Source organism: Limulus polyphemus, unplaced genomic scaffold (assembly GCF_000517525.1).
Source record: "Limulus polyphemus unplaced genomic scaffold, Limulus_polyphemus-2.1.2 Scaffold3664, whole genome shotgun sequence".
Taxonomy (NCBI): domain Eukaryota; kingdom Metazoa; phylum Arthropoda; class Merostomata; order Xiphosura; family Limulidae; genus Limulus; species Limulus polyphemus.
Genome location: NW_013669274.1, coordinates 46,834 through 62,961, shown reverse-complemented (window position 1 = coordinate 62,961; position 16,128 = coordinate 46,834). Strand labels below are relative to the sequence as shown.

At 32.0% G+C, this 16,128-nt stretch overlaps 1 protein-coding gene and 1 long non-coding RNA gene across 2 annotated transcripts in view; one reads left to right on the top strand and one right to left on the bottom strand.

Annotated features, from left to right (window-relative positions):
- LOC106469805 (proteasome subunit alpha type-3-like) overlaps positions 1-10,796 on the top strand; it is a 33,493-nt gene extending 22,697 nt beyond the window's left edge. Inside the window, exons 6-10 of the mRNA XM_013930315.2 lie at positions 527-592; positions 6,992-7,038; positions 7,892-7,959; positions 9,297-9,361; positions 9,704-10,796. Of these exons, the coding sequence (XP_013785769.1) occupies positions 527-592; positions 6,992-7,038; positions 7,892-7,959; positions 9,297-9,361; positions 9,704-9,745 (288 nt within the window). The 3' untranslated portion in view covers positions 9,746-10,796. The remainder of the gene's footprint in view (positions 1-526; positions 593-6,991; positions 7,039-7,891; positions 7,960-9,296; positions 9,362-9,703) is intronic.
- Positions 10,797-10,911: 115 nt separating this feature from the next.
- On the bottom strand, positions 10,912-15,600 carry LOC106469806. The gene is made up of 2 exons (XR_001291450.2): positions 15,190-15,600; positions 10,912-12,236 (listed from the first exon to the last, which is right to left on the bottom strand). It is a non-coding gene; the product is annotated as an uncharacterized LOC106469806 (long non-coding RNA).
- Positions 15,601-16,128: the final 528 nt, after the last annotated feature.

Below are 16,128 nucleotides of genomic sequence, written 5' to 3'. Positions count from 1 at the left end.
AAAAAAACAGGTAAGGTGATTCTGAATGGAAAAGCCAATATGCCTTCCGGACTCCTCAGACAAAGGTCTTTTTAAGGATACAAGATTTGTAGGATTTAATTGAGAAATTTGCAAGAAAAGTTTTGAACAGATAAACACAAACTTATGATTTATATAGATTTGGAAGTGCATAATATTTTATACCTATACCTGAAATCAACTTGTATATTTTCTTTTATGGCAGATATCACACACAGAGAGAGTTTCTTGATATGTATGTATGTGTATATGTGTGTTACATGCACTGATTATGATTCTCTTAGAACCATGTGAACATATTTTGGTTTCATTAATTTAAGCTTGTTTTGCTCTTTTCTTTCTTTTTTTTTTAAATTGAGCATATTCTTTAATTCTAAAAGCTCAATTGAGGGGTACATAAAATGTTTTATATTTATTTTTTAGAGGTAAATTATTGAAATGATTATAAACCTGACTATATACAAGAAAATTAAGAACTGTAGAAAAGCTTTCTTTGTTTTCGTTGCAGGGATATTATGGTTGTGCCATTGGGAAGGCCAAGCAAGCTGCTAAGACAGAAATGGAGAAGTTGAAGGTATGAAACATACTACTAGATAACTATTATACACGTGTAAAAAAATTTTAAGTAAGAAAATTAGGAAGTAGCAATGGGACCACCAGTAAGTAAGGAAACAAGGTAGGAATGGATGGGATAACATTACAACATTTGATAGTTTTTGACATGGTGCAACCTCAAAGTGAGTGTGGCCATCGTTCCAATCCTACTTCATGTGCTTTTTATGATGCGGTAGTTATTCAAACTAAATGAAAGGTGTATATAGATAAATTTCTCTGTTGTAAACATTGTTTCAGCAACCAAGTACACATCATGTATGCAATCAAATTACATGACTCTTAACGAAATGCATGACATCATAAGGGGGGGTATTTGATGTCGGAAGTGAGACATGCAGCTCCAATAGTCATCCTTTGTTTATGGGAGACATTATAGCTATCTGACTTGTAAGAAGTGGGCCAAAAGAATATTATCAAAACTACTGATTCTTTAAATTTTTAAAGTTATTGAGTATTTAGAAATTAGCTTCTGATAAATCTCAATTCAATTCTATAACTGGATCAAAGTTCAAAGTAAAACATGAAGTAGGAATGGGTGGAATGATGGTCACAATTACTTTGAGGTTGCACCTTCTTAAAAACCACCAAGTGTTGTAATGTTATCCAACCCATTCCTACCTTGTTTTCTCAGTTTTTGGTGCTTGCATTCCAACTTCTTAATTTTTTTATTTACAAATTTTTTATACTTGTTTCAGCTTTTTTTTGCTAGTAAGTCTCAAGAGTGACTGGGCTCCAGGCTTATCCTTCTCATAACTTTTCTTAGAGCTATCTTGTGACATTTTCTGGCTTTTGCTGATATCTTGGCTGCATCAATGAATAAGGCTTGTTCCACTTATTCAGCATTGCTGTTTCTAACCTTATTTCTATTCTTGCTGTAATGCTCTCTTCACTGGGATGATGGCTTTTCCTGATTATCAACAACAGATTTTAGTTAGTATCTAGATCTAGAGAATCTACATAGTCCACGTTTTTTTGTCTAGCTGATCACGTAGAATGGTACAATAAGCAGTCATGCATCCGTATGTGATATGAGGGTGGGTTGTTACTTGGCAACTCACACAGCATGCTCATAATAATAAAATGTTATTACTAGTGTATTGTTAGCCCATTAGTAGTGTTTCAGAATGGTCATTGTTATTAGAAAAGTGCTTTAAGCGAAGGTAGCGTAATTCAGTCATATGCATTTAGACTTGCATGAGAGAGCTATGTCTTTTTGACAGTGATAATCAGTCAGATTGACAAATTTGTAGTTTTATGAGATTTTTGTTTCAATACGGTACTTACCTGCTCTCACATAGCTATTCTTTTTAAGTGCTGCCCTCTATATACAAAACGTTTTTAGCATTCTACAAGCCTTGTAGCTCCCACCCATCTTTGAATTGAATGATTCAAATGCGTATCACATGCAAATCATCATGTGACAACCCTCCATTAATAAGAGTGTGACACTCTCTTAATGCACGATTCAATTCAATTCTACCGAAATATCATTTCTAATTTGGCAGTACTTGTGTTGTAATGTTTAGTTTGTGCTCTCCTCAAGTGTTTATTTTTTTCCGTATCTTTATATTAATTTCTCTCAACAAGTTTGCTCTTTATTATACAATAGTGATATTTGTAACTTGTTGAGTTATTCTAAAGTGGAATTTATTTTTATTTCTACCCTGTTATGGAACTTATTACTTCATTACAAATAATTTTTATATATTTCTGCCAACACAGTTATGTTTGGTTATACATTTTACAGTATGAATTCTACGTAACCATTCAGAGGTTATGTGTTCTATCAGCACATCTGCACAAGCTTCAGGTAGTGGTACTCCACAGGAAGACTTTTGGCTTTACTTCATTGGGCTTCTCCTCGAGTTTAGGGGCCCACACATTTTAACATACAGTTCCCCGATTTTGGAAAGAGAAGACATTATACTGTTACGGCTTTTGAATAATTTTATTTTCAATATTATTATTTTTAGCTATTTGGGTTCCATAACATAAATTTCGTCAGATTTGTCAATTCTCATATTCAAGCTCAGGTTAGCAATTCGTCTTTGTTGTATCTTTTCTCCAATACTACCTGCTTAGGCTTACCATGGTCTTAGTTATTTTAGGATTACCTGTAATTCATGTTACTGATATATCAATCATTAGTTTAACTATTTTGTTTTTCTCCCGATATTGTACACACTTATTGTTAGGTTAACATTTTTATTGTAGTGCTGTTATGTACTGTTTGATTAGGCTTAACAAGTGTTTGTTATTTTTGGTTTACCTGTAGTTCTATTTCCACGTTAATCAATAATTAGTTTAAATATCTTGTTCTGTTAGGCTTAACAAGTGTCTGTTATTTTCGATTTATGCATGGTTCTATTTATAGGTTAATCAATAATTAGGTTAACTATCTTCACCACATACGTTTATTTCACTACACAATGTTATCACATTTCCACTATACTGACTATTTCATTTTCGTTTTTCTTTATAGTTTATACTTCTTACCATTACCTACCTGCTCCCAATATTGCTTACCTTCTTCCTACAACAGCTGAACCCATTTTTAGACAACCTAGATTTTGTCAGTTTTCCTCCACCTTATCATAGATTGCCTTCCAGGCCTCTACTGCAGAATCTGTTAGGCTTATCTCAGTTTTTTAGACACATTTCACAGTACATTCATTGTGGTCATGCATCTTTCCTTTGTCATCTGTTGGAGGTACTTCGTCTGTTGAGCATTGGGACTACATCTCGTATGTTCATCTCCCATTCTCTGCTTTGGGTAGCTGTTTCTTCCTTGTTGGGGTACTGTCATCCACCTGTTGCCATCCTTCACTCTTTCATGAGACTGTGACTAGGTGAGTTACTATTTAGTATATATACCTCTTATTTTTCAGTGATATGTCCTTTGTTTTCTTTCTGGATCCCACTCTGTTGCAAGTGGTGCCTATCCACGTATACTTAAACTAGTCAAATTGACACTGTAAGACCATGTCAACTTACATATTATGATTTCCATGGCCAAAAATCCACACTGTTGAGATGGGGTGTTCCACAAGATCGCTTGTAGGTTTATCCTCACAATGTGTTGGCTTCATCAGTTTGCCCATCTCAGACCATAACTCACCCATGGACTACATGGGTAAAGCAGAAGGGGATAGCTGCCCATCCCTGCCATGCCTTGTATTCAATAAATTGGTATGATCTGCTTTACAAAATAGGGTGAAGACGGTATGATCCTCTTTCCTACCCCCACACGGATTTCGGTTCCCGGTGGCCTCGATTTTGGATTGTAGTCGTCTTGCCGGTGGTATGATCTTCTTTCCTACCCCCACATGGATATCAGTAGCTGGGTTTTGGATTGTAGTTGACTTACCAAAGGTATAATCATCGTCCTACCCATGCATGGATGTCAGTTCCCAGAGGCATGGGTTTTGGATGTGGTTGACTTGCGTGTGTGATCCGGCGTGCCCTAGCCACTCTACACCTGGGGTCACATCTTTTCATCTTACCCACTTCTATATTTTCTGGGATTGAGTTTAATAAATATTGTATGGTTTGGATCCCTATCCTGCCGTAGTTCTCTCCCACTTTGAAGTGCTCCTCCATCTTTCTGCCCATCGATGCGACATCTTTCCACAATGGGCGAAGAGTATACCTGGTACAGAAGTGGTACGGTCTCCCACTTATGATCTTCTACGACAAGGATCTACTATTTGGAGGTGTCCTCCAGACACTTTCAAAGGATGCTTTTTTCTTTCCCCCACACCGGTTCCTCCACCTTTTTTAACGTGGAATTCTAGCTATTTATGTGAGAGGAGGTAATGTATCGTATCAAAAGTTATAATTTTCCTATGCTGAAAATGTATTTCCGATACGGACTTGCCTCCTCCCACCTTTCCTCCCCACTGAAAACCATTGCTTCCATTTTCTGCCAGTAGAATTGAATAGATGGAGTCACATGTGTCAAGAGAGTGTGTGTCACTCTTATTGGTGGAGGGTTGTTGCATGATGATTTGCATGCAAGACGCATTTGAATCAGTCGATTCAAAGATGGGTGAGAGCTTCAAGGCTTATGGCATGCGAAACAATTTTTTGCATGTAGAGGGCAGCACTGAACGAGACTAGCTATTTATGTGAGAGGAGGTAAGTACGTATTTTAAATACATTTTCAGTATAGGAAAATTATAGCTTTTATACTACTGACTTTCTCAAGTGCTTTGATGGCTTGTTACTCTGCACTTGATTTGTTTACTACTCAACAGTTGCATAAAGTGCTTATAAAGTTTTGTTTACTTAATGTTTGCAATGTCTTTCAGATTTTAATTTGTATTGCACATCTTGGCCATTCATACTATAAGTACTACCGTACTTATGATGAACAAATCCATGAAGCATCTATTCACCATACCAACTTAATTCATCTTTCTCTAGTTACTGCATGTTGAAATGAAATTAATTTCAAAGCAAAAATAAGAAGTATGTGTAAAGTAATGTTATTATTATTATTCGGGTTATGTTCTTGCTACAGAAATAGTCTCTCTGACCAGTTTTTTCACTTGTAAATTGTATTTATCAGTCCAGTTATATTATTAAATAGTGAATTTTTTCTACAATACTTAAATATACAACACTTTCTGTTATACTGTGAAATAAGCACAGTAAATGTTATATTCCCTAAGATGGGTATAAAATGTTCAACCACTTATAAACATGTATACCAAAGTGTTAATCTAGTATAATCTTCCAGCAATATAATAAAACTAAATAGCCTTCTTAATAAACAAGACTTAAGAAAAACAAACTAACATTCACATACCATCCAAACTGAAAGTAATATGAAACATGATCTGAATTAACACTAAAGCAAAATATATTGATGTACCATAAATATGCCACTTTACTAACTAATGTGTAATACCCAGTTTTACTTATATTTAAAAATGCTGAAATATTAAACATTGCACAAAATTTCATGCATTTTTTTTAGAATATTTTACACACTGTATACAAAATAGCCACAGATAAAAGTATTTATTTAATTTCATAAGTGTGGAAATTGGAAGAGACTACCCGATAAGGTGTAATAGGTTAAATCTGTCATGCCTGGATGGGTGCATTCTACTTCAAAGGAGAAATTACACTATTGATAAAGAAAGTTAAACTTAATAGTTATTTTTCCACACATTAAAAGAAAAAATACTTCAGAGTTTAAATTTATTCTTTAAAAAATATATACTATTCTATACACAAAAATAAACAAATAACCAAAACTTTTGGGTTGATTTCAGCATGCTCAAAGAAAATCACTAGTGTTTGTAAGGTCCCTAAATGCTTTTGAACAAAATGGTGCTAATTTATCCTTGTCATTTTAAGACAAGTGTAACTATCAGTTTTTAGTCAATCACTGTTTCTCAACTATGATTGTCATGATGTGTTGTAATTGCCGATATTTTAGCTTCAAGAAGGCATAAGCTAGTGATCTAAACATGTAATGAATGCTCTTTCCTATTCTTTTCAGCTGTATAAGCTAATGTGGCTTGCAGTTCAGAGGAGATTCATGTAGAGGTTGAAACAAAGTGATAAAAGCATAGGTTGGTGATTTGTTGATAAAAGTTGTTTGCGAACAATTTTTGATACAATTACAGTCCTGATTTTTTTAAAGCTTGCTTTATCATTTTATGTTTCACTTGAATAATAATATGACAAAAAAGGAAGATTATTATGTAGGCCAAGGCAGTTTATATTGCATTTGTCTGTATTAAGTTTCATTTTGCTCACAAAGCTGCTGTGTTAGGCCTTAGCAATGTAAGTAGCTACAGGAATGGGCAGAGAAAATAACTGAAATGTAAATGTAAAAGGTATTTAAAGCTTATTACATATATTGAATGAAACCTTCTGATTAACAATGTAAAAAAAAGTCAGTTTGATTATAATTTGTTTGGTAAAAAGTTATTTTTTATCAAGAATCATGTACACGATGAAACTATATGCAGTGTTGTTTTTAACCAAAAACACAGATAAAAGTTTACAAGAATGTAGGGGACATAAAATCATAATTATAATCTGCAACAAAATTAAGAATTTCAGTAGAAAATTTTACCAAAAGTTCAAAACTGCAAATTCATACAAATATAACATAAAAATATTTTATTTGCAGAAGTTACATAACCCATTTTCTTCTGAAGTTTTAAACTATTTCATCCAATAGTTTTTTGTTGTTTTGCAATGCAATAATAATAATAGAAAAAGTTACATGTGTATCAAAACACACCTGGGTCTGATAGTTACAGCTACTAAAGCACAAAAAGACAATGTTTATATATAGTATGATGGTTAGAAAGCAAGCTTATAATTTTAATTACAGGTGAAAGAAATGACGTGTAGAGAACTTGTAAAAGAAGCTGCAAAAATGTAAGTATTTGTGGATACTTTTCTTGTTTGTGACTAAAATATTATTCATTTAAGTGTGACCTTTATTTATCAGCATTTTTTATCGTGATATGAAAATATTCTGTAGCTAATCAGTTTGTATACTGCAGATCAGTTGTAGTTAATATCAGCTTATAAGTCAAAATATTCTATATACAACAAGGTGGTTATTCCTAGTTATAATTTTGTTTTTTATAATGAGTATTGTGTACTAAGCAGTGAAGTAAAAATGGAGGGAATCCTCAATAGCTATGGCACTTTAAATTCTTTTAGGCAGGATCAAAGTAAATTAATCTATGAGACCTTTGTTTCCCTTTTTATTAGCTATATTTGTGTGCACAAGCAATACCAAGCAGAGGGCGCGTGTATACCCAATTTGATTTTATTACTCATTAGGACCTCTACCAGCCTACCCTCAAATTGAAGTCTTTTAGGTAGGATTAGAATAAATTAAGTGAGATCTTTGACATAGTCAAATACATCAATCAAAAGGTTTTGACCTCTTGAGTTCAAAACTGTAATTAGGTCTTAGATCAGTCAAGAGATGACAGAGCTACGAGCTAAAAGTTTATACTTGAAAAAACAAACTTGGAGCCATTCTATGAGCAACTTAGCCATGGCTAAAAATACAACTGGTGCTGATAAAGACATACAATCCCAATTATGTTTGTAACTCATTTGCATAACCATTACATAACATTTGTTTTAGGATAATTCTAAAGCTGTAAATATATCAGTTATTTCACTAAGTGAACATTGTAAATGTACGTACTCCTGGCTGTTTGAATTATGAAAGTATGCATTAATGCACTGTGTACTGATGTTTTTTATACAGTATATATGTCATCCATGACGAAATTAAAGACAAAACATTCGAACTTGAACTCAGTTGGGTTGGAACAGGTAAGCTATTTTTAGGTTACAGTTTTAACTTTATTACTAACCATGTTCATACGGAATAATATTTTTAATATCTATAACAAGTGCTTGAAGTAATACATGACTTATTATTTATTACCCCTGTTACTAAGTGTTCTGTCACTTATCCAAGTTTGTATTTTTCAAAAATTATAGTTTGTACTATTTAGTAAGTTGTTTCTAAAAAACAGTTTGGCCTAAACAATCATGAGTTTTAAGTTCAACTGTTAAGTTAAAAATTTTGTTGTTATTTCAATGATCTTTAAACATTTGTACTAGAAATTTAATTAGCCAAAAGCATTTTACTTGTATCTGAATTTCAATTTCACCAAGTTTTTCAGTTACTTTTAAAACAGATGATAATAAACATGACTGCTGTAAATTGTGTGTTTTTAAAAACAGAAATCCAAGCTTTCATATACGAGACCATGTCAGATAAATGTAAAGACAAACTCAGTATACTGGGTGGCTTAAAAGTATTAAGACTGGTTATGCTTCATGAATTAATTTTTTTACATTAGTATAGTAGTGGTTACAGCAGCTGTTTTTACTAAGAAACATACCTCACTGAATGGACCCATTCCATTTGTGTTATAGGATAGAGATTACTGTCAGGAAATGTTTTTTTCTATACATGTCCAAGAGTTATATTACTTTTGAGTCGCCTTCTAGGAAAGCTATTTTTTTTAGTAATACTGATAACCCCCTCAATTATTATACTTCATTACTAAATGCAAATCATAATATAGCACTGTTATGTAATTTCTGAAGAAAACTAATTAACTGATTTATCCTGATTTTCTCTGTTGATTTTGAAGATTTTATACTTTTTTTCATCAATATAAAAATACTAATCATCTAGTAATATATTTACTCTGAAAGTTAATGTGGTTTTGATTTAATTTTTGTTTGCTCAGTTAATACAGGAGGCCTGGCATAGCCTGGTGTTCGGAGCACTTGATTCACAACCTGTGGATCACAGACTTGAATTCCATAACTGACCATGCTTACTTTTTTTAGCCTTGGGGGCATTTTAATATGTTGGTCAATCTCACTATTCATTGCTGAAAAGCATAGCCCAAGAGTTGGTGGTGGGTGGTATTAACTAGCTGCCTTCCCTCTAGTGTATCACTTCAGAATTAGTTTTGTGAAATTCAAGAAACAAACAATTAATACAGTGCACTAGATTTATAATATTAGTTAATAAAAAGGACAGCTTTGGTTAGTACTTTGAATCTGGTTAGAAAGGTTGATGCACCTTATTAACTGTTGTAACACACAAAAGAAATGTAGTGAGTGTTGAAAACATTTTTAATTTTTAGAAACTGGAGGAATACATAAATTTGTACCAAAAGATCTGTTTGATGAAGCTGAGAAGTATGCTAAGGTGAGTAGCATGTAAGAAAAAATAATGAAAATGTGAGAAGCTGTCTGACTGAAAGTAAAGCAAAACTTTGTGAACTGTTCTTAGAAGTACTTTGTTTTATTGCTGTAATGATAATTAGAATTAAAACCAAAAACTGTGGTAACTGCCACATGTTGATCTTTTACACTTTAGATTTAAAACTGAATTGTCCAGAAAAGATATTTTTTTAGTTATTTCCCAAGCCTAAGATATTTGACTCGTTTGTTTATGCTTTTTGTTTTCTAGTGGTGAAAAGGTTGATATTTTACTCAGATGTATTGATATATTTAACAGTAATTGTGGATGTACTTTTTTTTTTTACAGGATGCTCTCCAAGAAGAATCAGATTCAGATGAAGAAATGTGAATAAAGTTTACTGAGATAAACTGAACTTTTTAAAACTATCTATATACACCACAAACACTGAAACTAATGTATTATATCACACTTTTCTCTGATCATCTTTGAAATTTGCCACTGGACTCCTTCAAGAAATTCAACTTATTGCTAGTATTGTATAAGATCAGAATTTTAAAAATAAAAGTACAACCATCATTCAAATTGTTAACATCCTCTCATTAGACCCCTTAAATGGTGAGTGAGAGAGAAGATGCATGTGTAAAACATTAAATATAGAAGTTAAAGTAGATAGGTTGTAATATTTACATGGGTTAAGTTATGTTTAATCAATATAAATGAAGGTTCCTTTTCCCACAGTTTACAAATTATTAGGTTTCAATGAATTTGAAGAATTTTAAACATAAAAGAAAGGCCCCTTATTTTGGCTTCCTTATGACTTTTTATAAGACCTGTTCATTATACAATCTGAAAATACTGTACATCTTTTAAAGTGTACGATCTTGAAATATCATTACTATGATCATCTGGTTGGGCCAATTGTCTTAGAAGGTACTTATTTTAGGACAAGAACTACTTTATTTTTGCATAATTGTCAGCTTTAAAAAATGTAAAACATTTTGTGAAGCCACTATTAGAACAACTTAATGATAATAAGTATACACAATAATTAATTTACTTTCAATTCTGATATCAGCATCACATTTTTTATACTTTATGACAAGAAAGGTTTCAAAGCACAGTGTAGTTTAATACTTTCCGATATTAGTTTGTATTGTATTCTGTTTCAGATATTTTACAACTGTAATATAAAAAAACTATCAAAATAAAAATTACCTTATAATTCCAGGAAAAATTAGCATTAATAATCAACATCAACTGGTATTCATACTTGTGTTTCAACTGTATCCCAAATGAAGCAAAATGTAGATTGAAATTATACAATTTGGCTCTCCTTGCATCAACCATAATCCAGTCTTCAATACATAAATCAAATGAAAAATGTAATACCATTTCTCTGTATTCAACCATTATCATTTGAATAAATCTTCCTTGTAAATAAATGTAGCATTTGTTCTTAGAATGTAAGACCTTTTGAATTTAGTACACTGTTTATTTTAAGCATGGAATATACTTTAATGTTTAACAAAACCATAAATGGAATAGATGAAAGATAAAAATTAAAACACCAGTTTATTTGGTCCAGTAATTCATAGACACTTATATTTACATTACATTAAAAGTTTTATATAATATATGTACTGGAGAACAGCATAATCAATACATGAAGCTGTTTGAAACACAAATTAAATCTGCCAAGCTAAACACCAGTTTTACAATTAAATAAATTTTTATCTTCGATAAAAGTAATAGTTATTTATCAGGACTTGCATAACCAAATACTGCATACTAACACTACCATGTTTTGACACGTGTGTCACAGGTTCTCTCATATTTTAACTTTTTATATTTTCCTGAGAGTTATGGAAACCTTTGACTAATGAATATCTTCCAATTCAGTTTTTCGTTTTAACAACATAAATTATATAATCAATTCCATTTTCAAAAACATCATATGAGTGCATTTCTTTACAAAAATCTGCAAATAAGGACACTTGGTTTATGGAGAGATAAGAACCATAAGCATGAAAGTTAAATTTATCTAAGTCTTATACTTAACTAGTTTCTTCACTAAAACAATTATACACTACTTAATTAAGGCTGGGTAAATTAAGTGTTGCATTAGCATGTTATTTACATGCTACACTGTATCAATCACATGTTATACCAAGAATTATAGTCTCCTTGAAAACGTTTTGGATTCTGAACTTGTATTAAAGAAATCATCACATTTATTTAGTGCAGCATAATTATCTATACTCTCTTCCCATGTCTTTGCCAAAAGAAACAGGTCTATCCAATTTTATCATTAGAAATAAGCAGCAATAATTGATACACTGTACTATTACATTAAAATTTATTTGCTAATTTTACAAATTTTGTATTTTTCGTCTCTGCATTCACAAAAGTACATTAGTCAAAACACATATGAAGTCCTCATTTGAGGAAATCAACTGTAATACAGGTAGTTTTCTGACAATTCATTTTACTATCAAAATGTAAATATTTTGGATTATTGAACCAGAAAATAATCACAGAACCTACAAATCTGCTCTCAAACGTATATAATTTGAACACACACTTGATTATAACCAAATCTTGAAAAAATGTCAAAGATCTGTAATCATATTTTGCTATCAAAAGTAATATTCTATACAGTGAATGAACAAAAAAGAAAGAGGCTTTTCTCTTCTGGTGTATTCCTCGAGTTAAACTGGTTCAACCTCTTCAGTATACACACATACAGCTGTGATGACAATACAATGATAAGATGAAATTCACAAATAGCCAAAGTAAGCTAACACACTCCTTGTATACCTTGGTAGGAAGATGTAGGTGGTGTACGTTGACATAAAAATTACTGACAACACGACAAAATCTGATTTCATGCTAAGGATCAATACTGTTAAGCACCATTACTTTGATCATGCAGGGTGTGAGATACATTCAAAATATCAAACAAATCAGAGAGCTAATTTCAGTATATTACAATTATGTATAAAAAGTAAGCCAATCAATTTGTTAGAAAAATAAAATTCTCTAATTAGGACTCTAGCCTCTTTTTTTTCAAATCTTACATTTTGTCCTATTATCTTCAAAATAAAGCACCAAGCCATTTATCACATCAATACCTGGGATATTTAGACAAATTTAATAAGATCACCATTTGCCATCTCTTTCTCGATAAGAAATAAGTTGAAATATCTTAACCTATCCCTATACGATAATTCTTCTGTTCCTGGAATCGTCCTAGTAGTCCTCTTCTAAATCCAATTCAATATCCTTTCATAAATAAAGAGAAGATTAAAACTATACACAATATTCCAATTTGACTGGACTGCGTTAACAATGTCTTGTTTTCTACCATCCTATAACCAAATTAACTAGCTTTCCCACAACCAATGTGATTTTTTAAATTAAAATTTCATGTGGCATCTTATCAGAAGCCTTTTGAAAACTTCAAGTGCACACCCTTTCCATCATTTAGGTGACACACAACATTCTTGAAAAACAAGAAATAACATTAACAAGGCAAGATATCTCTTTGGTGAACCCATACTGGCCTTTCATGATATTTTAATAAATTATTTTGTAAAGCATTTTTGTCAGACTAGAATTTTCATTTATGTCTTGTAGAAATAAAACCATAACTTTTGGGACAACTCTTATCACCCCTTTAAAAATAGAAGTAATGTTAGCAATTCTCAAAAATCTCCGGGCACTTGCCCACAGTCTATTCAGAAGTCCCAAAACAACATTGCTGCTATTTAGGAAGAGATATTTTGAAACCAGTTAAATAGATGGTGGTGAATGATCTACATAACCCGAGTTAAAGCTGTGAGGACAATATTATATATACGTTTATATTTTTAAAAGTTACCCCTCAATGTAACATCTTAAAAAGAGGTTTTTCTTTTTTTTATGAACATATGTCACATAGCAGTGTTTTTTACTTCAGAAATACATTTAAATTTTTTTTTTTCATCTTTAATTACATTGTTTTGTAATCCTATTGGTAAACATTTTACACACATACTCTCCAACTTTCTTCTAGAGGTTGTAATGTAAGTTTTTAAGGCCATTGTTAAGATTTTAAAGAATAAAACATTGCTTGCATTTCAGATGTTTTATCACTAGATAAAGAAAGGGTTTCACTAGAAAACATTTTGGGTAATTGCCCTTCTTCAGAGCAAATAACCAATTCTGAGAATTAAAATATCCAGTCTCCTATTAAGCTCCTTCAATGAAGATTAAAATTTTTAACTAATCGCAGAAATCCTTGTTTGCGGATAACCTGATGAATCATAATGTAACATAGGTGACCACATGGCAGTCATTTTGAAAAGGACTGAATATTCTGACTATAAAATGTTACTCTTACATTTCATTAAATGCTTATTTAGTTTGTTTAACAAGTAAGAAAATTCTACCATGACAATCTTTGTCCCCCCCCCAAAAAAAAATTCAACATAAATATAACAAATACATCTGAAACAACTGTAGTATATGTAATACGCAATTTATATTTATACCAATACTGTTTTTTACAAAAATGATCTTGCAACCAAGTAGAAATAAATAACCCAATTTGGCCAAATGTGACCCGGTGGTTCACACCTCTTTATGATAAAAAAATAAATCAAGCTCTACATTTTAGGGCCATGGATGTATTATAAGAGTCAAAACCCACTATTTGATTAGAATAGCCCATGAGTTGGCAGTGGATAGTGTTGACTAGCTTTAATAAGGCTGAGGTAATAAAGTCATGTGAAGAGAATAAGAACAAGCAATAAGAAGAGCATTAGAGCTGCCAGTAGCTAGCACAAGGAAGGCCAGTAATACATTGGAAGGATGGGATTAAAAAAAAAAGACATGAATGAAAAAGGAATTGCAGATGACCTGGCAGTGAACAGAGATGATTGGAGGAAGGCAACATGTGTGAAGGATGACAATCTCTACTAAAGGGAAAAGCCAAAGAAGAAGAAGCAGTGTTGACTAGCTGTCTTCCCTCTACTCTATTTGTTCAATATTAGGGATTAGCTAGTACAGATAACCTTTTAGTAGCTTTGCACAAAATTCAAGAACAACAATAAAACATTTTTTATTTTGTACTTTTACATTTCCCAATCATACTTCTATCTGTTGTTGTTCAGTAGTATTTAACACAATGACTATACTACTATCTGTTGTTGTTCAGTAGTATTTAACACAGTGACTATACTACTATCTGTTGTTGTTCAGTAGTATTTAACACAGTGACTATACTAACTATCTGTTGTTGTTCAGTAGTATTTAACACAATGACTAGACTACAAGCTACTTAAAATATCTTCTCTTTTTATGGGTGGGCTAAACTAAGCTATTATATTCAGTTCAAAAATTAGGAAATAATTCAATAATTTATATATTTTCTGTGACAACAACATTCAAAGCAAACTTGTGTAATGGTCGCACCAAATCTTACTTACTGTAAAAGCTGTAAATTGTAATAAAATAATAATTAATACTTAATAAGTAAGTAAACTCAAACGAAACTAGTAATTATTAGATTAATATAGTCCTATATTTATGGTTTCTTTCTTTGAAGTAAAAGAAAAAATATCAAGGCTTTTATCTATGGCCTAAGTCTTCTTTCATGTAATAAAAGTCAAACGTAGTAAACACAATAGTATTCTACCACAAAATTACACAATTTTTAAGTTAACGAAGTGATCATAGTACTACTACCAAAACAGTACAGGCCACTCTAGTGTTACGATAAGTTTGCACGACTAAGCACAACCACTGAAACAGTACATATTCATTTACTATTTTCAAACCCAAAAGGATACTACACAAGTTCTTCTCCCAAGGTTCCATCATGTACAAAGCTGTATGAAGTTCGTACACATAATACCATCTTCGTAATTTATTGGTAAGCCTCTCAAACAAAACCATGATTAAGAAAAATGAAAAGGGAAGTAACCACTCTGTCTATCTGAAGTTGTGTACTTTTCCTGTTACTCAATCGGTTTCTGAAGTTGACTTCGTATTCTCGGTTATTTACCGAAACTCATACAAATGTGTTTAAAATTAAATGTAAACAAGTCTGCGACACTTTAAATTTAATGTTAATATTTATACATACGTTTTTATTCATACAGCGTTAACTTGAAGGTGACATAGCTCTTATTTTATGAAAAAGAATAATCGAATTGAAGATGTCGTAAATGAGTCATAACCGCGCGACGTTTTTTCGTATCTTAATATTGTGTGGAAATCAAATTTTGGCGTAATACTTCGTAAAAAAAATTTCTTTGAAAGAACCTCAACACCAGACGACGCAGTTGTTGGTTTATGGAATATAGCCGTATAAAAATTATCTAAAAGTGAAAGAAGAAACATACGGAATATAATTTCGCTAAGCAATGTGTGAAAACGGAAAGCTGCGTCCGAAATATAAACAGACAAAAAGAGCTGGAATTTTGGGTGAAGAATTTCTCCAAGGATGTTGAGGGACAAAAGATCTTCTTCATCTACCATGCTCGTAATTTTGAGTTTAATATCCTCTGGTCTATAATGCCTATTAATGAATAATTATGCCCTCCCCTAGGATATAGCGCAACTGTCCTACGTTAAGTAAATACGACACAGTGTTACGTTATTTGTGTGTACTACGCTTTCAGTTTTAACTTTTAAAAGCCGCCCACTGAAATACAGTGAGACCGAATTGACGTACAGAAGTAAATTACGCTATTCCATCATTCATCTGTAGATCAAATACAAGTCCC